The sequence below is a fragment of the Erinaceus europaeus genome, chromosome 10, assembly GCF_950295315.1.
Source record: "Erinaceus europaeus chromosome 10, mEriEur2.1, whole genome shotgun sequence".
NCBI lineage: Eukaryota > Metazoa > Chordata > Mammalia > Eulipotyphla > Erinaceidae > Erinaceus > Erinaceus europaeus.
This window is the reverse complement of record NC_080171.1, coordinates 31,538,819-31,558,283: the sequence shown is the minus strand read 5'-3', so window position 1 is coordinate 31,558,283 and position 19,465 is coordinate 31,538,819. Positions and strand designations below refer to the sequence as shown.

Sequence of the window (19,465 nt, the reverse complement as noted above, 5' to 3'; positions counted from 1 at the left end):
AGTGGTATGGTATCTTTTCCTCTCTGTATCTCTCTTTTTTCTTTTTTTTAAAATTTCTTTATTTGGGGATTAATGATTTACAGTCGAAAGTAAAACACAATAGTTTGTACATGCATAATATTTCTCAGTTCTCCACATAACAATTCAATTCCCACTAGGTCCTCCTTTGCCATCATGTTGCAGGACCTGAACCCTTCCCTGCCCCCACCCCAGAGTCTTTTACTTTGGTGCAGTACACCAATGTGTCTCTCTCTGTCTGAAAAAGCCAGTGCACAGTGGTGAACCACTAGCAATGATGAGTCATATTCCACTGTCCACATCTCCTTTATCCATTCAACAATTTATGGGCACTTAAGTTGTCTCCAGCTCTTGGCTGTGGTAAATAATGTTATAATAAACACAAAGGAGCATTTATCTTTTCAAATTAATGTTTATGTACTTTGGGGGTAAATGCCCAAATGTGGAATAACTGAATTGTATGGAGTTTCTATTTTCAATTTTTTAAAGAATACCCATAGTTCTTTCCACAGTGGCTGTATCAACTTTTACTTCCACCAGTTTTGTTTAATCATTCCCCTCTCTCCACATCCTCTCCAGTATTTATTGTGTCTTGCTTTTTGGATAGTAGCCACTCTCATGGGTGTGAAGTGATATTTAATTGGTTTGACTTGTATTTTCCCTAGTAAGGGATAGTAAGGGCCAGAAGATAGTTCACTCTGTGGTCATGTGATTTACCATGCCTGTAATCGAGGTTTCAAAGACCAACATTTTATGAAAATGACACTGGTGCCCTGGTATCTCTCTCTCTCTTTCTCTAAAATGAAAATTATGGGGGTGGGGGTAATTGGACTGAGAGTGGTGAAATCACATATGAAATACCTTTTATAGTTAAAAGTATTGGGCTGTCAGAGTTCATTTATGCTGTGGAATGTATCAATACACCATTTATTTTTATTGCAACCGGCTATTCTATTGTTTAGATATGCCACATTTTATTTACTCGTTCATCAAAATATAGATACTTGGATTATTTCCATTTTTAGCCTACTAGGAAAATGTTACAATAAATATTGTATGCAAGCTTTGTACAAACATTTAAAAAAGGTATTGGGCTGTTGGAAAAATCATGACACACTTTTGCACAGAAAAATACATCATGACTTTTCCAACAACAGTATTACTGAAAGGAGTTAGTATATTCCTCTAACTGAAGACTTCAGCTAGAAAGTTTTTTTATTGGGATTTGAATGTTATGCATTCCCCTGGCCTTCTATGTTCCCAAACATTAGGCTTTTCTCAACAAAAGCTCCAGAAAATACTTAACCTGTAATGCCTTAGGGATTCATTATATGTAATGAACTACTGAGTACCAATGAAGAAAGATTTCATAGAGAAAAGGTAGGTGCCTGATGTGAAATAACTGACTCTCAAATTATTTTTTGTGTCCTCTGATTTCTAATGAGAAACTCCAGTTTAGAAAGAGCAAACTAGGGGCCAGGAGATAGCTTTACCAGTAGAATACTCTCCTTATTTTGCATGAGGCTCTGGGTTCAAGCCCTGGCACTATATGGAAGTACCACAGGTGGCACCAATGGAGTGATGGTGGAGTGGTAGTATGGTATCTCTGTTCCTCTCTCCCTAAATAAAGAATGAAAACTAACACAGGGGAGGCTGCTCACCGGTGGTATTGTGTACATACTAGGTCCTGGGTTTACTCCCCAGCACTGCAAGAAAAATAAAAGAGTAAACTTAAGTAACGTGTTAACCTCCCAACGTCCCGCAATGACACCAGATAGATGCCAGGTGAACTCATCACATCTAACAAAGTCCCAAGGAAGCAACGTTTACCAGACTTAACATTTTTTTTTTTTTTTTATGTTTCAGTGACAAAGGTGGGGGAAATCATCCAAGTGGTCCAGCACCTAGCATTTCCAGTTCCAAAGAATACTGACTTACTTCAGGTGATAAGACGCTACCATTTTTAAGTTTCTCATCCACACTGTTTCTTCGTCTCTGTAGCAGATCCTTTTCTTTCTGGAGGGTTTGAACTTGTTCTGAAATCTTTATTTTCTCCTCAGCAGTGCTGCTCTGAAGCTGCATATTCTTTTCAGATAACTCTTGATCCAACAAGCTCAGGCGAGTTGCTATTTTCAAACTATCCGTACTTAGGGCCTAAAAATACAACCAACCAGACAATCCCAAAGTAGTTAGAAATCCAGACTACATATAAATTTGGAAAAAAGAAAGACAATTAATAAATACAATTTAGCTTCTACTTTATTGTTCTATTCTATGAATTTAGCAGGTTGAGGGAGGGCCTTTATTTTCCAAAATTCTAACTTGAATGTGTCTTTTAGAGAAATAGAGATTCAAACTACAAGCTCTTGGCTACACCACTCTATAAAACATGAATGTTAAAAAGTAGTATTTTCATTTTTTAATATTTTATAAATTAAAAATTTTCTTCCTTGGCCTATTATATAAAGTATAATTGATTAAAATTTCCTAGAGGCTGAGTCGGTTACAATTAAAGATAATTTATATTTTTATTTCATTCTGGTCAGAAAATATGGACAATTAAATTTATGGAAATCTTAATTATGGTCTATTTAAGATAATTTCAAAAATACTTTTTCATTAAAGTAATTATACGTATGTATTACTATAAGGTTTGTAATTTCTTAATTATAAAAAATTTTCCCCAAGTTTTTCCCATTACAAATAGTACTACAATTAATTACAGGTGTACATGTGTTGCTGGACTATGAATCCCAGGGTCTCATACATGCACTTCACCAGTGAACCACTTCATAACCCAGTATTTCATTTTGAGACTGGGGGGGAGTAGAGAGAGACTACCACTCTCTTGGAATTACTGTTGGAATTTTCATTGGTCTGCTGGAAAAGTCATGATGCATCTTTGCATAGAAAAAAAATTATTTACTACCAGGATTATCACTGGAGCTAAGTGCCTATATAATAAATCCATGGCTCCCAGAGGCGTTTTGTTATCATATTTATTTTTTAATAGAAACAGAAAATGAGAGGAAAGGGGGAGATAAAGAGGGAGAAAAAGATATACCTGCTGAACTGTTTCATTTCTCCCCTGCAGGTGGGGGACAGGGACTTGAACCCGGGTCTTTGAGAATGGTAACACATGCTCAACCAGCTATGATACCGCCTGGCCCTTTAAAGCTACTTTCAAGGTTTGTTGTTGTTGCTTTGTTTTTTTGTTTTTTGTTTTCAGCTCCTGGCTCTACTTGTAACTTCACCAAACTCCCTTTGGCCTTTTGTTTTGATCTGACTTTAATATTAGTAGCATTCCTGAAATGTCCATAATACTTTAAAAGACATGTTTATAAGGGAAAAAAAAAACAAGCCTGATAATCGTTTCACAATCCATGTAAACAAACCATGATGATGTATATATAGTGATGCGTGTGGCTTCCCAATAAAACTGGGGCATTAGGGGGAGACTGAGAAGCTGTGTTTGTCATCATACGGTATATCTTGGATATGGCCACATAGCTTTGGGTCCTCTCCTCTGGGATTTAGGGGGAGATTGGTTTAGAAGATATGCTAGTCTTCTATTGCCAGCATGCTGGGATCCAAGTAGGCATTAGAAAATGCATGTCAGCATGGAGGGATAGCATAATGGTTATGCAAAAACATTCTCATGCCTGAGGCTCCCAGATCCCAAGTTCAATCCCCCATAGCACCATAAGCCAGAGCTGAGCAGTGCACTGGTAAAAATAAGCAATAATATAAAAAAAAAAAAAGGAAAAAATGCATGTCGCAGTATAATCAGGTAAATTTTTATTTACCCCTTGTTTTAAGTATTTTGACCTATCCTGACCCTTTGTTGTAACTGGTTCAGTTTTCAAGAAAAAAAGTCAGAGAAAAAGTCTCTCAAAATGAGAGGACAGTTTCTTGACTGTGCCCTGTTACTCATCTCTATGACTTACTCCTGCCTGCTAAACATCATGGTCCCGCATTTCTGAATCCATCTTTCTGTGTTTACTGTACGTCTTAAAGCTGTTGTTTTAAAGAAACAGCTGGGAGGCTCCCCACCTGCAGGGGAGTCGCTTCACCAGCAGTGAAGCAGGTCTGCAGGTGTCTATCTTTCTCTCCCCCCTCTATCTTTTCCCTCCTCTCTCCATTTCTCTCTGTCCTATCCAACAACAACTACATCAATAATAACTACAACAATAAAACAAGGGGAAAAAAAGGGAATAAATAAATAAATATTAAAAAAAAAAAAAAAAAAAAACAACCAGCTGGGGACCCAGAAGATAGCTCCGTCTGTTAGAGCACCAACCTGCCTGTTGAGGCCCAGGTTTAATCTCTGGCACCACCACCTGGCAGCACTAAACAGTGCTCTGGTTTGCTCCCCACCCCACCCCCGCAATAATAAAAAAGTACCTAAAGCTAAAATGCCAGCTTTCACTGTTGTCTCTCTCTCTCTCTCTTTTAAATATTTTCCCTTTTGTTGCCCTTTTTTTATTGTTGTTGTAGTTGTTGTTATTGATGTCGTCATTGTTGGATAGGACAGAGAGAAATGGAGAGAGGAGGGGAAGACAGAGAGGGGGAGAGAGAGACACCTGCAGACAGAGAGGGGGAGAGAGAGACACCTGCAGACCAGTTTCACCGCCTGTGAAGCGACTCCCCTGCAGGTGGGGAGCTGGGGGCTTGAACCAGGATCCTGCCGCTGGTCCTTGCACTTTGCGCAATGTGCACTTAACCCGCTGTGCTACTGCCCGACTCCCTGTTGTCTCTATCTTTTCTTGCTTCTAGGGTTATGGCTGGGGATCAGAGCTTATACTATGGAATCCACCACTCCCGGTGGCCATTTTTTTCCTTTCTATTTTATTTGATATGACAGAAATTGAGAGGGGGAGGGGAAGAGAGAGGAAAAGAGAAAGACAGATACCTGCAGACCTGCTTCATCATTCATGACATGTGTCCCCCCTGCAGGTGGGGAGCCTTGGCATAGTACTATGTGTGTTAACCGTGTGTGCCACTGCCCGACCCCCTCACTGTTGACTTTCTAAGCACTTAGATTCCAGCTTCTTCTGTCTACCTTAGTGACCACTCATCTATTTGTTTTCTATCTTACTTACATTAAAAAAAATATTTTGTGGGACTGAGTGGTAGCACACCTGGTAGAGCTGTATGTTACAATGCTCAAGGATCTGGGTTCAAGCTCCTGGTCCCCACTTACAGAAGGGAAGTCTCACAAGTAGTGAAGCAGTACTGCCAGTGTGTGTGTGTGTGTGTGTGTGTGTGTGTGTGTGTGTGTTTCCTGCTCCCTCCTTCCTGATTTTGTCTCTATCAAATTTATACTTAAAAATTGTTAACTATTATTTTAAAATATCCACTGTTGTCTTCTTTTCTGTTTTTTTTTCTTCTAAGGGCTTTTTATACATAAATACATTTTTTCCAAATTGAAATATTTATAAAATACTATTTTATAAAACCATGTTGTCTCAAGGGTACAATTAATTTCATAAACCTTACACACATGTGTTAGTACATCTAGTCTTCCACCAAAGTGCCTCTTCCCCCACTAATCCTCTTTCTTCTCCCCCTTTTGTAGCCTTGGATATTATTTTTCTCCCTACTCTGTCTACCCTGGTTTTGCTTCATAAGTCCCAAATATGAGTGAGAATGTCCAGTATATGTCTTCCTCCTTATTTCACTTAGCATGACCCCTTCTATTCACAACAATGCTTTGTGCAATATTCAGGGAAACAACCAAAGTACCCAACAATAAAGGAGACAAAAGGAAATTAACCTTTCCATTGTATACACATGGAATGCTACTCAGCTATAAGAAAAGACAAGACCTTATCTTTTGCTGCAACATGGATGGAGATGGAAGGGATTATGCTAAGGGGTTTATAATTTTTAATACTTATTTTAATTTGATAAAAATAAATTTTTTCTAATTCTTTTTTATAAACTTTATTTATTGGATAGAGACTGTCAGAAATCAAGAGGGAAGGGGGAGATAGACAGAGAGACACCTGCAGCTCTGCTTCACTACTTGTGAAGCTTTCCCCTGCAGGGTGGACTGGGGAATTGAACCCAGGTCCTTGTGCATTGTAACATGCACTCAACCGGGTGTACCACTGCCTGGATTCCAGAAAAAGAATCTTTTTCAAGTCTGGGGAAAGGCAACTTTATTCTTACATACTGTTGTTGAAAATATGTATAGATATGCTTAATTTTTTTTTCCTTCTCACTCTTCTATTCCCTTCAGTCTTTTTCAAAAACAGAAAACTGAGTTAAATTTCTTCCTAAAACCACTTCTTTGACTGGCTCCTAAAGTCCTCCAGTCAAATTTTTGTAAAGCTTCCCAAGTTTTAGTAATATTAGAAAATGAATTTCCTTTCTTTTATAAAAACCCTGCCAAAGAACAGTTAACTTTTGGTAGTAGTTTCAAATGCTTGTAAGTCTCATTTTCCCAATTGTTAACTATACAGCATCAAATGGCACAATATACTTATTTTTATATATCCATTAACATTAACCATTGAGGTTGCCTGGAGAGATAAAGAGGGATTCCTAGTGGCTACAGAGTTTGTTTGGAAGTAATAAAGCTTTGGAGAGGTCAGGAACATGTTTCAGCAGTAGAGCACTAACCTTGCAAGTGTGAGGCCCAGGGCTGATCCCTGGCACCACATGGGTGCAAGAAGGAGGACTCCACGATGGAGGAATATGCTTTTAATCCCTTTTTCATTATTTCTGTCTCTCTTACTGTACCCCCCCATCTCTCTCATCCTAAAAATGGGGGGGGGGGCAAAATTTGGGCCAGGTTGGCAGCACTGTGGTAACATGCACATGTAATACCCTGGATTCACCCTATGAAATGGCATAAAACATGTTTTGGACATAAAGGTGGTGGTTGTATAACACTGTATGTAGCCAATGACATGGAAATATACACTTAAAAATAATCAAAATGGAAGTAGGAGGCAGCTTACTCAGCAGTGCATATGGTTCACCACAAATAAGAATGGAGTTTGAGCTCTGGCACAATTTGGGAGTGTTATGAGCTATACCCATGGGAAACTCCAAGGATATTGAGGAGTGCTATCTTACCGCCCCCCCAACACACACATTTTAAATAAAAGGAATGAAAAAGCTGACCAGGAACATGCTTTCTGTAGGGCCTAGCCATCTCTCTCAAAAAAAGGTCAAGATGATAAAATTTTCTGTTGTTTGTATTTTACTACACTTGAAAAATATTCTCCAAATTTATTGTCAAGATTTATTTATCTGGGCTGAGGAGACAGCATATTGGTTATGCAAAGGACTTTCATGTTTGATACTCCAAGGTCCCTGGTTCAGTTGACAGCATTATCATAAGTCAGAGAAAAGCAGTTTTGTGGCCTCTTTCTCTCTCTCTCTCATAAAAAATAAAATACTTAAAAAATATTTATCTGTTTAAGAGAGAGAGAGAAAGGAGAAAGAGAAAGAGAGAGCACATAGGTGATGGGGAAGAACCAGAGGACCATGGTATATTCTATACCATGCTGGAGATCAAACTCAGAACCTTATGCTTGAAGGTCCAATGACTAATTCACTGTACCATCTCCCAGGCTGCCAACTTTCTACTGCTTGGTAGAACACTGAACATTTAGCTTTAAAGTTGCAGTATACTTAGTAATGGCTATTTAACAAGATAATAAACAAACTTCACTGAAAACCAAAGGAGAATTTTCTCTAGGTTTCTAACTTCACAATGATATGATTCATTTCTTAGAGAAAAGTTGTTTATATGGTTTACAACCAAAGTCAAACAATATACTGAATGGAATACCTGACTAGATCTTAATTTCTTATTTTCCAGGTGGCTCTTCTCCTGCATCAGGGCCTCCTTCTTAGAAAGTATTGCCTCCCGCTTCTTTAAGTCTTCTTCCAGTTGCTCTAATTCTTGGCGCTGGTTCAGAACCTTCTCTACTTCTTCATCTAACCATTTTTTTTTCTCGTCCAATTTCTACATTAAAATAAAAAAGTTATAATTTATTTTTCCTTCTGTAATAAAAGCAATATGGCAATAACATAATTTTAGGTTGGCTGAAGCTGCTTAAATGAAAATTAGTGGAAAAGTTGAAACAGTGATCCAATGTGTTGTAAACTATGAAGAAGAAATTCTGGTTAACATGTTGCTGTGTTGTTTTACAAAGAATTAAAATTTTCTCCTCAAATGAGTTAGAGTTTGGGATTTTTGAAGCTGAGAAAGAAAGGGCAAATAGGGTCAGTAAGGGAATTCACTTGTGTGTATCTGCTTTGCCCTGTACACACAACCCGGGTTTGAGCTCAGCTCCCACTGTACTGAGGGGAACTTTTGGTGCTGTGTTATCTTTCCCTGTCTCTGTCTTTGTTTCTATCTGAAAAAGTTGGCCCAGTGTGGTGAAGCTCCCATAAATACAATAACCTCAAAAAGAAGGATGAAGAAAAAAGAAAGTAAGAGAGGGAAGAAGGGGAAGGAGAGGGGAGGGGCAACAGGAATGGGAAGAGGGAGAGGGACGGGAGAGGAGTTAACAATTTTCGTTACATCCACCAAGATCTCATTCTGAGAACACACTGGGCAACTCGTTCTCTACTGCAGACATACTTATTGCTATCATAGCACTTACACTGCTGGTTGCTTTACTAGTTTATTTCCTCCATTTGAGCTTCTTGATTGATTGCAGGAATTTTGTGCTTTCTACCTCTCTTCTCAGTGCCTAGTGACTTCCCCTGCCTATGACTGGCTTTTAATAAAATATTAAGTGAGTGACTACTTCGGTTAATCAATGATGTGGATAAATGAATACACACAGTGGAAGATATAGACGATTTACATGGAAGTACAATCTTCAGTGTAGAATGTCAACATCAAATAATTATACAATAAATAAACAGAGCTAGAAAGGCCTTCAAAACAAGCATCTTAGTCACTCTTTTATTTTTAGATAGAAACAGATAAACAAGACGGTGGGGGTGGAGAAAACTCTACAGATGTGGTAGGGGTGGGCTTAAACCTGAATTACAGGCTGGGAGTAGATAGCATAATGGTTATGCACAGGTGCCTGAGGTTCCAAAGCCCCAGGTTCAATCTCCCACACCATCATACACTAGACCTGAGCAGTGGTCTAAAAAAAACAAAACAAACAAAACCCTGCATTACACATATGGCAAAGCTGCACACTATCCAAGTGAACTACTTTGCACCTTTTCCCCCTCCTTTTTTTAAAAAAGATTTATTTGTTTATGACAGGAGAGTAGAAAGAGAACTAGAGAATCCCTCTGGCTCATGTGATGCTGGGGCTTGAAATTGGTACCTCATGCTTGAGGCCCAACACTTTATCCACTGTGCCACCTTCTGAGTCTTAGTATTCTCTTGAATTAAGGATACCCAGAAACAAGCACACAACACACACACAAAAAAAGTGAATGGAATATGACTGTGTGTGATGAATTCTACCAAGTACCCATCTGCACTGTGAACATAACAAAACAATGCCACCCAACACATTGGGGGGGGGATCAATATATTACTACTGCAAATAACTAGTTTAAATCTATATAGTGCTGTATATGTTCTAGTTTTTCTCAAATTTGATAAAAAAAAAAATAGTTCCTAAATATCATAAGACAATGAGAAAATGGCTATGTGGAAGAAATCGAGAAACTGAGCGAGTAGGTGGCTCATCCAAAAGCACACTATCAACCCTGGCGATCAATGGGGTGACAGACATCACAGCCAGATCGCCCTCACATCCAAAAGCACACTATCATGTATAAGGACCCAATTCCAGTCCCTGGTTACCACATGGATGCGTCTGCAGGGGGGGGGCAGGGAGTTTTACAAAGAGTGGAGCAGTGCTACAGTCTCTCTCCTCTCTCTCTCTACTCCTCTTTACCTAGAGCAGGGGTAGGGAACATCCAGTCCATGGGCTGGAAATTATTTGGTCTGGCCCTGCCAGCGCAACCACGGCTTTTATCATAGACATTAAGTGTTCTTTTCTTTCTTTTTTTTTTTTTAATTGCCACCAGGATTATTGCTAGGTCTAGGTGCCTGCATGAAAAATCCAGTTAGTGGCCTTATTTTTTTTTTATTTGATAAGACAGAAAATTTGAGGGAGGAGGGGAGATAGAGAGGGAGAGACAGATACCTGCAGTACTTGTTTCACTGATCATGAAGCTTCTCCCCTGCAGATACTAAAACTAAGGTCTTCATGCATGGTAACATGTGCACTTAACCAGATGAGTCACTGCTCAGCCCTAGTTATTTTTTTGCCTCCAGGGTTATTGCTGGGGCTCAGTGCCTGCACCATGAATCCATTGCTCCTGGAGGCCATTTTTTCCTCTTTTGTTGCCCTTGTTGTTTTCTCATTGTTGTTGTTATTGTTGTCATTGTTGTTGGATGGGACAGAGAGAAATCAAGAGGAAGGGAAGACAGAGAAGAGGAGAAAGAGATGCCCTACACCTATGGGCATCTAATCTTTGATTAAGGAGGCCCAAAGTATTAAATGGAGGAAGGAGGCTCTCTTCAGTAAGTGGTGCTGGGAAAACTGGGTTGAAACATGCAGAAGAATGAAATTGAACCACCTTATCTCACCAGAAATAAAAATCAACTACTACTACTACTTCACTGCCTGTGAACCTGCTTCACTGCACGTGGGGAACCAGGGGCTCAAACTGGGATCCTTGAGCTGACCACGCGCTTTGCGCCATGTGCGCTTAACCCGCCGCGCTGCCAGGCCCCAATATTAATTTTCTAAAAATATTTATTCCCTTTTGTTGCCCTTGTTGTTTTACTGCTGCAGTTATTATTGTTGTTGGATAGGACAGAGAGAAATGGAGAGAGATGGGGAGAAATATAGACACCTGCAGACCTGCTTCACCACTTGTGAAGCGACTCCCCTGTAGGTGGAGAGCCGGGAGCTTGAACTAGGATCCTTCCACAGGTCCTTGTGCTTTGCACCACCTGCGCTTAACCTGCCGCGCTACCGCTTGACTCCCCAAATACTAATTTTTTAAGTTGATAATTTCATTGTCCTTGGCAGAGAAAAGCTTCCCCTCCCCAACCACATAATTAAAAGGAAAGAAAAGGGGAAAAAAAATGTCCACCAGGAACTATGGAATTATACAAGCACTGAGCCCCTATGGTAACCCTAGTGGCAAAAAGAAAAAAGGAAAAGTGGCCAGGGCAGGTATATCCAGAGGTAACTATGTTTCATTCAATCTTAGAATAAGGATATCCCAGAGCAACTGTTATACCCAACTACACACACACACACACACACACACACACACACACACACATATATATATATATACCTGACTGCATGTGCTCCTGTAGGGAAGACATCCCAAGACTGCAGTGTAAAACTCATAAAGACCCTATGTATATAGCTGTCAACTTCATCATGTTCTGCAAACCATAACTGTAAATGGGTTTTGGAGAATGACTAATAGATTCATTGTAAGCTCTGTCCCAACAGGAGAGATTATGACAGCTGAAAATAAATCCTGTATATATATTTTTAAAAACCCTATATATTATGTAAGCAAAAATGGAGGGGGGATTGGTTCTCTCTAGAAATTGAGAGGAATGTCAGTGCTAACCTCAGAGTAGGCCATGTTTTAGCTGTGCTTTGAAGAATGGGCAGGAAGCTTGTTAGTACAGGTATTTTTTTTTTTTTTAGGGAAGCAATGAATAGATTTTTCTGCATTTGGATATAATCAGTATCATGATTTGTACAATTTACTGCATCTTAGTAACCTCTAAACACTTTTTTTGTCTTTTTCTCTTTTTACAGCAAAAATTCCTACCACACAGTTCCAGCTTAATTTTTTTTCTTCTTAGAAAGAAGCTTCATATAAAATCAATGTCCTGGGAGGAGGGTAGATAACATAATGGTTATGCCAAGAGACTTTTGGGGTCCTAAGAGTGACACCAAGGAGGTAACTACAGCACAATTTGGGTTAGAAAACAGAGAAAAAAGAAAGGAAATTTTCTGATTATTTTATTCTATGAAGAACTATATGCCACCAAGCTAGAAAATCTGGAAGAAATGGAAGAATTCCTAGGAACATAAGCCCTTCCAAAACTGAACCAAGAACTACAAAACCTAAATACACCAATCACAGACAAAAAAATCGAAACAGTTATTAAGAGTCTCTGGAACAACAAAAGTCCTGGACCAGAAGGCTTCACAAATGAATTCTACAAAACCTTCAGGAAACAGTTAATACCCATACTTCTAAAGCTTTTCCATAAGATAGAAGAAACAGGAACACTCCCTTCAACCTTCTACGAAGCCAACATTACCCTGATACCAAAAGCAGATAGAGATACAGCAAAAAAAGGAAACTATAGACCAGTATCTCTGATGAACATAGATGCCAAAAATTAACTCCAAATGGATCAAGAACCTGTATGTTAGACCAGAAACTACCAAATACTTAGAGGAAAACATTGGTGGAAAACTTTCCCACCTAAACCTCAAGGACATCTTTGATGAAACAAACCCAATTGCAAGGAAGACTAAAGCAGAAACAAACCAATGGGACTACATCAAATTGAAAAGCTTCTGCACAGCCAAAGAAACTATCACACAAACAAAGAGACCTCTCACAGAATGGGAGAAGATCTTCACGTGCCATACATCAGACAAGAGACTAATCACCAAAATATACAAAGAGCTCAGCAAACTTAGCACCAAAAAAGCAAATGACCCCATCCAAAAATGGGCAGAGGATATCAAAACATTCACTTCAGAGGAGATCCAAAAGGCTAACAAACATATGAAAAACTGCTCCAGGTCACTGATTGTCAGAGAAATGCAAATAAAGACAACATTGAGATAGATACCACCTCACTCCTGTGAGAACGGCATACATCAAAAAGGACAGCAGCAACAAATGCTGGAGAGGCTGTGGGGACAGAGGAACCCTTCTGCACTGCTGGTGGGAATGTAAATTGGTCCAGCCTCTCTAGAGAGCAGCCTGGAGAACTCTCACAAGGCTAGACATAGACCTTCCATATGACCCAGTAATTCCTCTCCTGAGAATATACCCCAAGGATTCCATAATGCCCAATCAAAAAGATATGTGTACTCCTAAGTTCATAGCAGCACAATTCATAATAGCTAAAACGTGGAAGCAACCCAGGTGCCCAACAACAGATGAGTGGCTGAGAAAGCTGTGGTATATATACACAATGGAAGCTATTAAGAACAATGAACCCACCTTCTCTGACCCATCTTGGATGGAGCTAGAAGGAATTATGTTAAGTGAGCTAAGTCAGAAAGATAAAGATGAGTATGGGATGATCCCACTCATCAACAGAAGTTGAGAAAGAGAACAGAAAGGGAAACTAAAAGCAGGATTTGACTAAATCTAGAGTAGGGCACCAAAGTTAAAAACCCTGTGGTGAGGGGGAGGGTAGACATTTGGCTTCCTGAGGCGGCAGGGGGTGGGGTGGGTAGAAGGAGACACAGTCTTTTGGTGGTGGGAATGGTGTCTATGTACAAAAAAAACACAAAAGAAAAAAATAATTAGAAAAAAGAGACTCTTGTGCCTAAGGCTCCAAAGTCCCAGGTTCAATCCCCAGTATCACCATAAGCCAGAGCTGAGCAGTGCTCTGGTAAAAAAAAATAAAAATAAAAATAAATAATAAAATCAATGTCCTATTATAAGTTCTTTGGACACTCATACTGATTGCTACATTCCATGCTTTTTTTAAAGGGAATTCTGAAAAATAATGACATACTGGGCCAGGGAGAGAACATGGCAGTTTATACAACAGACTTTCGTACCAGAAGTTCCACATTCCCAGATTCTATCTCCAGCACCACCATAAGCCAGAACTGAGTAGCGGTCCGGCTAAAAACAAAAATGGGGCTGGCAGGTGGCTCACCTGGTAAAGCTCACACATCACCATGTATAAAGAAAGACCCTGTTTTGAGCCTTGGGTCACCACGTGGGAGTACCGACAGGGGAAGCTTCACAAGTGATAGAGCAGTGCTGTGCTATCTCTCCTCTTTTTCTCTTTTCCTACCTTTCATCTTCTATCTGGAGGAAAGACAAAAAAAAGGCCACCAGGAGTGGTAGAGTTATGCAAGCAGTGAATCCCAGTGATAACCCTGGTCCCAAAACAACCAATGGTTTTACTTCGTTGTTTTGTTATGCGTAATCGAACACAGGTGATACAAATTGTGGACTACTTTTACTACTGGATTTATTTAAAATACAAATACCTAACATTTTGAAAAACATCTCATTTGGATGTGAATTTCTTTTTTCTTTTGCCACTAGGGTTATCACTGAGGCTTGGTGCCAGCATTACAAATCCACTGCTCCTGGCAGCATTTTTTTCCCTTTTTCTTTCTATTTTTCATTTGATAGGACTGAGAGAAATTGAGAAGAGATGGGGAGATAGTGAGGTAGAGAGATAGAACTGATTCACCACTTGTGATGCTTCTCCCCTGCATATAGGGAGTGGGGGCTCAAACCCTTGGCAGCTGTGGATACTTACGCATGGCAACATGTACACTCAACCTAGTGTTCTACTGCCCCACTCGCTGTGCTGTGCCATTCTGTCTTTACTGTTCCCCCACATAACCTTCCCACTGAGAAATGTTATTACCAACCACCCTGCAAAGTCAGAGTAAGCAAGTTCTGTAACCATCTTCTTTTGTTTTTTATTAGATTTGTTTATTTCATGAGAAAAAGAGAGGGAGAGAGAGAGAGAGAGAGAGAGGCCAAAGCAGGACTCTGGGATATATGGTGCTGAAGATCAAACTCAGAGCCTAACACCTGCAAGTCCAAAGCTCTAGTGCTGTGCCACTTTCCAGATGGCAACACAGATCTTTAGTGGTGGGTATGGTGTGAAACTATATTCTACAGTCTTATAAACCACTAGTAATCAGAGTTTAAAAAAATAAAAAGGCTTGAGATATATATATATATATATATATATATATATATATATATATTCACAGAGTAACTAGGAATATATAAATTTTGTAAAAGTAGAGCAAATAAAAATTTCAGAATCAAGGTGATGTATCTGTATGAGTCTATAATTTAAGTGTAATATCTCCCTTCCTCCCTCTCTCCCTCCCTCCCTCCCCCCTCCCTTCCTTCTTTCCTTCCTTCACTCCTTCCTCCATTCCATTTGCCACTGGGGTTTCAATGGGGCTTCCCATTGATGATTCCACTGTTCTCAGTGGACTCTCTTTTACTATTGTTCCACATAGTAAAGGAGGGAGGGAGAGAGACTCCACCATACTCCTCCACTGCTCATGAAGCTTGCTTGCCCTTTTCATGGTGCTCTTATGTGGCACCTGGGACTGGACTCAGGTCCTCAAGCATAATAAAGTGAGCATTCAACCAGGTGAACTATCCCCAACCCTAAGCGCAGTATTTTTCTTTAGGTAAGAATTTTAGGGAGTTGGTGGGAGCGCAGCAGGTTAACTGCACGTGGTGCAAAGCACAAGGACCAGTGTAAGGACCCTGGTTTGAGCCTCCATCTCCCCACCTGCAGGGGAGTCGTTTCACAGGCGGTAAAGCAGGTCTGCAGGTATCTATCTTTCTCTCCCCCTATCTTCCTCTCCTTTCTCCATTCTCTCTGTCCTATCTAACAATGACGACATCAACAACAATAATAGCTACAACAATAGAAAACAAGGGCAACAAAAAGGGAAAAAATATAAATAAATATAAAAAAAATTTTAAAAGAATTTTAGAGGTGCCAGTGTGAATCTACAGAAGTTTTTCTTTCTTTGAACTCTAATATTAGATAATATTTAATATTAGTTCAAGGGAACTCTTTTTTTAAATTTTTTAAAATTTATTTTCACTTTTGTTGCACTTGTTTTTTATTGTTGTTGTAGTTATTATTGAATTGTTAGGACAGAGAGAAATGGAGAGAGAAGGGGAAGACAGAGAGGGGGAGAGAAAGATAGACACCTGCAGACCTGCTTCACCGCCTGTGAAGTGCCTCCCCTGCAGGTGGGGAGCTTGTAGATTTCATTATTTAAATGTGGTACTCTAAATCCCTTTAAAAATATGGATGGCGTTAAGGGCCCAGTTTGAGCCCCCGGCTCCCCACCTGCAGGGGGGTCGCTTCACAAGACGTGAAGCAGGTCTGCAGGTGTCTATCTGTCTCTCTGCCTCTCTGTCTTCCCCTCCTCTCACCATTTCTCTCTGTCCTATCCAACAATAATAACAGCAATAACAATAATAATAATAAACAAGGGCAACAAAAGAGAAAAAATAGCCTCCAGGAGCAGTAGATTTATAGTGCAGGCACTGAGCCCCAGCAATAACCCTGGAGGCAATCATATATATTAATATACATTAATATATATTAATAATATATATTAATAATATATATTAGTACGTATAGAATTGAGTTGTGTTTGAAAGTCCAGTGCTTATTTTTAGAAATGTGTTTCCAAGAAGGGGATGAGCAGTGGCTCACCTGGTTGAACACACACATTACACTGAACAAGAACAGGGGTTTAAGCCCCTGGTTCCCACCTGCAGGGGAGAAGCTTCACAAGTAGTGAAGCCATGTTGCAGGACTCTCTCTCTCTCTCTCTCTCTCTCTCTCTCCTTCCCTCTCCTCTCAAATTAAATTCTGTCTCTATCAAAAGAAGAAAGAGGAGGAGGAGGAAGAGGGGTAAGAGGAGGAAGAGGAGGTGGTATTAGTGGTCCGGGAAGAGGTGCAATGGATAAAGCAATGGACTTTCAAGCATGAGTTTAATCCCCAGCAGCACATGTACCAGTGATGTCTGGTTCTTTCTCTATATCTCTCTCTTTTTCCTCTCTCCTATCTTCATGAATAAATAAAATCTTTAAAAAAAGAAGAAAAAGGAAAGAAAAGTATGTGTTTTCATGGAATAATCAGTCTTCACATGGGAATAAATACAATCTAATGAACAAGGATTTCATGGTTATATAACACTCAAATACCATTATTTCTATTAAAATAAGAATACAACACATGTCTAGATGGCAAAGTAATTATTTTTTAATAACAAAAAGGTTTCAGAAGAAACATTAAAAAATTTGCACTGGAGTGGCAAAATCTAATGTTTAAAGATTTTATTCAAGAGTCCATCGCTTTTTTAAACCTCTAGCTAGACAATCATCAAACTGAAGAGAAATCTGGAAACACTAAATAGAATCGACAAACCTGAAGTTGGTCTATACTTCCAAATGAACCTTTTCTCCTTTTCATCTTGAGAGCATCAAAGTCCTCATCCTTCAGTTTCAAATCTCCTTCCTTTCCTGTTTTTAACTGGAGTTGCTGTAGAAAACAGAGAATTGCTTTTACTATTTGGTCTATATTAAATACTTATCAGGTAATTGTTTTCCTTTTTAAATTGAGTGTATCTCATGAGAGGAGAGAGAGGAGAGAAGACTGTGGATGGGGAGGAGACTGAGGGGGGAGGGGGGATGAAAATGAATCCAGATCACCATTCTGATACATGTGGCACTGAGGGGACTGAACTGGGTACCTTGGGTATGTAAGTACTGTACTCTATCTGCTGAGCTATTTCATCTATCCCAGATCATTATTTTCTTAACATTTACTTTCTGACTTGCAGAAAATAAATAAGTAGATGAAAGTTGGGGCTACTTAAGAAGAAAACCATGTTAGCCCCTCACTGAATAAACAGAACCTCACAGCAGACAGCCAGGCAGTCTCATACCTGGTAGGGTATACATATTACAGTGTGGAAAGACCTGGGCTCAAGCACTCTAAGCTCCACCTGCAGGGGTGAGACTTCATAGGCAGTGAAACAGTGCTGCTGGTCTCCCTCTTTCTGCCTGGTTCCCCCTTCCCTCTAAAGTTTTATCTATCCAAAATACACATAATACAAAAAAAGTTACTCAGCTATTAAGAATAATGAATTCATCTCTTTCACCTCATCTTGATGGAGCTCAAAGAATTCATGTTAAGTGAGATAAGCCTGAAAGAGAAGGATGACTATGGAATGATCCCACTCAAAGTTGAGAAATAAGAAGAGAAAGGGGAAACATAAAAGTAAAACTTCGACTGTCTCTGGTGTACCAAAAATAAAGGACTCTGGAGGAAGGGCTTTCAGGTCCTGGTTTATGATGATAGAGAAGGACCTAGGCTGGGGGTGAGAATGTTTTGCAGAAAATTGAGAAATTTTACACATGTATCAGTAAATTTATTTACTGTAAAAACCATTCATCTCTCTCATAAAAATAATTTTAAAAATATAAAAAAGAAAAGCATTTAAAATTAATAAGAAACAGCAAAAAAAAATCAGGGTTTACTAACAAAACTTCTTTAAAGTTTTCATCAGTATTGTAAATAAGCATAATTGGGATTAGAGTCTTAAAATGTGGGGGCTGGGCAATACTGCAGGGGTTAAGCACATATGGCACAAAGAGCAAGGACTGGCATTAAGGATCCTGGTTTGGGCCCCCAGTTCCCCACCTGCAAGGGGGGTCGCTTCACAAGAGGTGAAGCAGGTCTGCAGGTGTCTTTCTCTCTTCTTCTCTGTCTTCCCCTCCTCTCTCAATTTCTCTCTGTCCTAACAATGACAGCAATAACAACAATAATAATAACCACCACAACAATAAACAACAAGGGCAACAAAGGGGAAAGAATGGTCTCCAGAAAACAACAAGGGCAAGAAAAGGGGGAAAATATAGCCTCCAGGAGCAGCGGAGATTCCGAGCCCCAGCAATAACCCTGGAGGCAAAAAATATATAAATAAACATACTTTTGTCATCTTCCTTTCTAAGCTCACTGCCTTCATAATTATATCAAGTCACTCTCATACCATGGAGATAGTATAATTTACTATGGTACAAGTACAAAAGAAGAAAAGTGCTATTATTTCTGATATTTGAACACTCAGACTTTGCAGCAAAAGAATAGCCTCGAAGAACAGACCATGGTCCTGTGAGATGTTTTTTTCTAATTCAGCTTAAGAGTTTATATTGTTGTGTTGCAGAGTTAGGCCCTTTATACATGTGTAATTTCACCACTGTCAAAGATTTTCATTCAGATAAAAAGAAAGAGGGGGAAACCCCACAGCACTAGGTTCCCCATAGTCCTAGTACTCCCATGTAGTGCTGGCATTCATCAAGGCCACACATGACAAGATATATGCTCTACCCACTGAGCTATCTCTGCCCTCATATCTAGAGTTAAAAGGCACCATGCTTACAGCACTTTCCTGGGGTTCAGAGGAGATGTTGCTGTCTACCTCAAAAGTTTAGGAGGAATTAGAAAGGAGGCCATGAATCATAGTGGGTACACACACAATCTCCTACTGCCTTGTGACGACAGAAATGTACAGTATTTAGAAATTCTTTTTTTCTTTTTTTTCTTTTTTCTTTTTGCCTCCAGTGTTATCACTGGGGCTCATGGCTAGGACTAAGAATCCACTGCTCTTCCTGGAGGCCATTTTTC

The 19,465-nt window shown here is 39.5% G+C and overlaps 1 protein-coding gene and 1 long non-coding RNA gene across 3 annotated transcripts in view; one reads left to right on the top strand and one right to left on the bottom strand.

Annotated features, from left to right (window-relative positions):
• Positions 1-19,465, bottom strand: part of KIF27 (kinesin family member 27) — a 94,989-nt gene that overhangs the window by 19,590 nt on the left and 55,934 nt on the right. The window contains exons 12-14 of one of the 2 annotated variants that reach the window (XM_060199499.1): positions 17,204-17,317; positions 7,826-8,002; positions 1,957-2,172 (exon numbers count right to left, since the gene is read on the bottom strand). In XM_060199499.1, the coding sequence (XP_060055482.1) occupies positions 1,957-2,172; positions 7,826-8,002; positions 17,204-17,317 (507 nt within the window). The remainder of the gene's footprint in view (positions 1-1,956; positions 2,173-7,825; positions 8,003-17,203; positions 17,318-19,465) is intronic. The other variant, XM_060199500.1, reaches the window with a different exon arrangement.
• LOC132540868 (uncharacterized) lies at positions 1,817-9,362 on the top strand. The gene is made up of 3 exons (XR_009551998.1): positions 1,817-1,961; positions 3,113-3,206; positions 8,733-9,362. It is a non-coding gene; the product is annotated as an uncharacterized LOC132540868 (long non-coding RNA).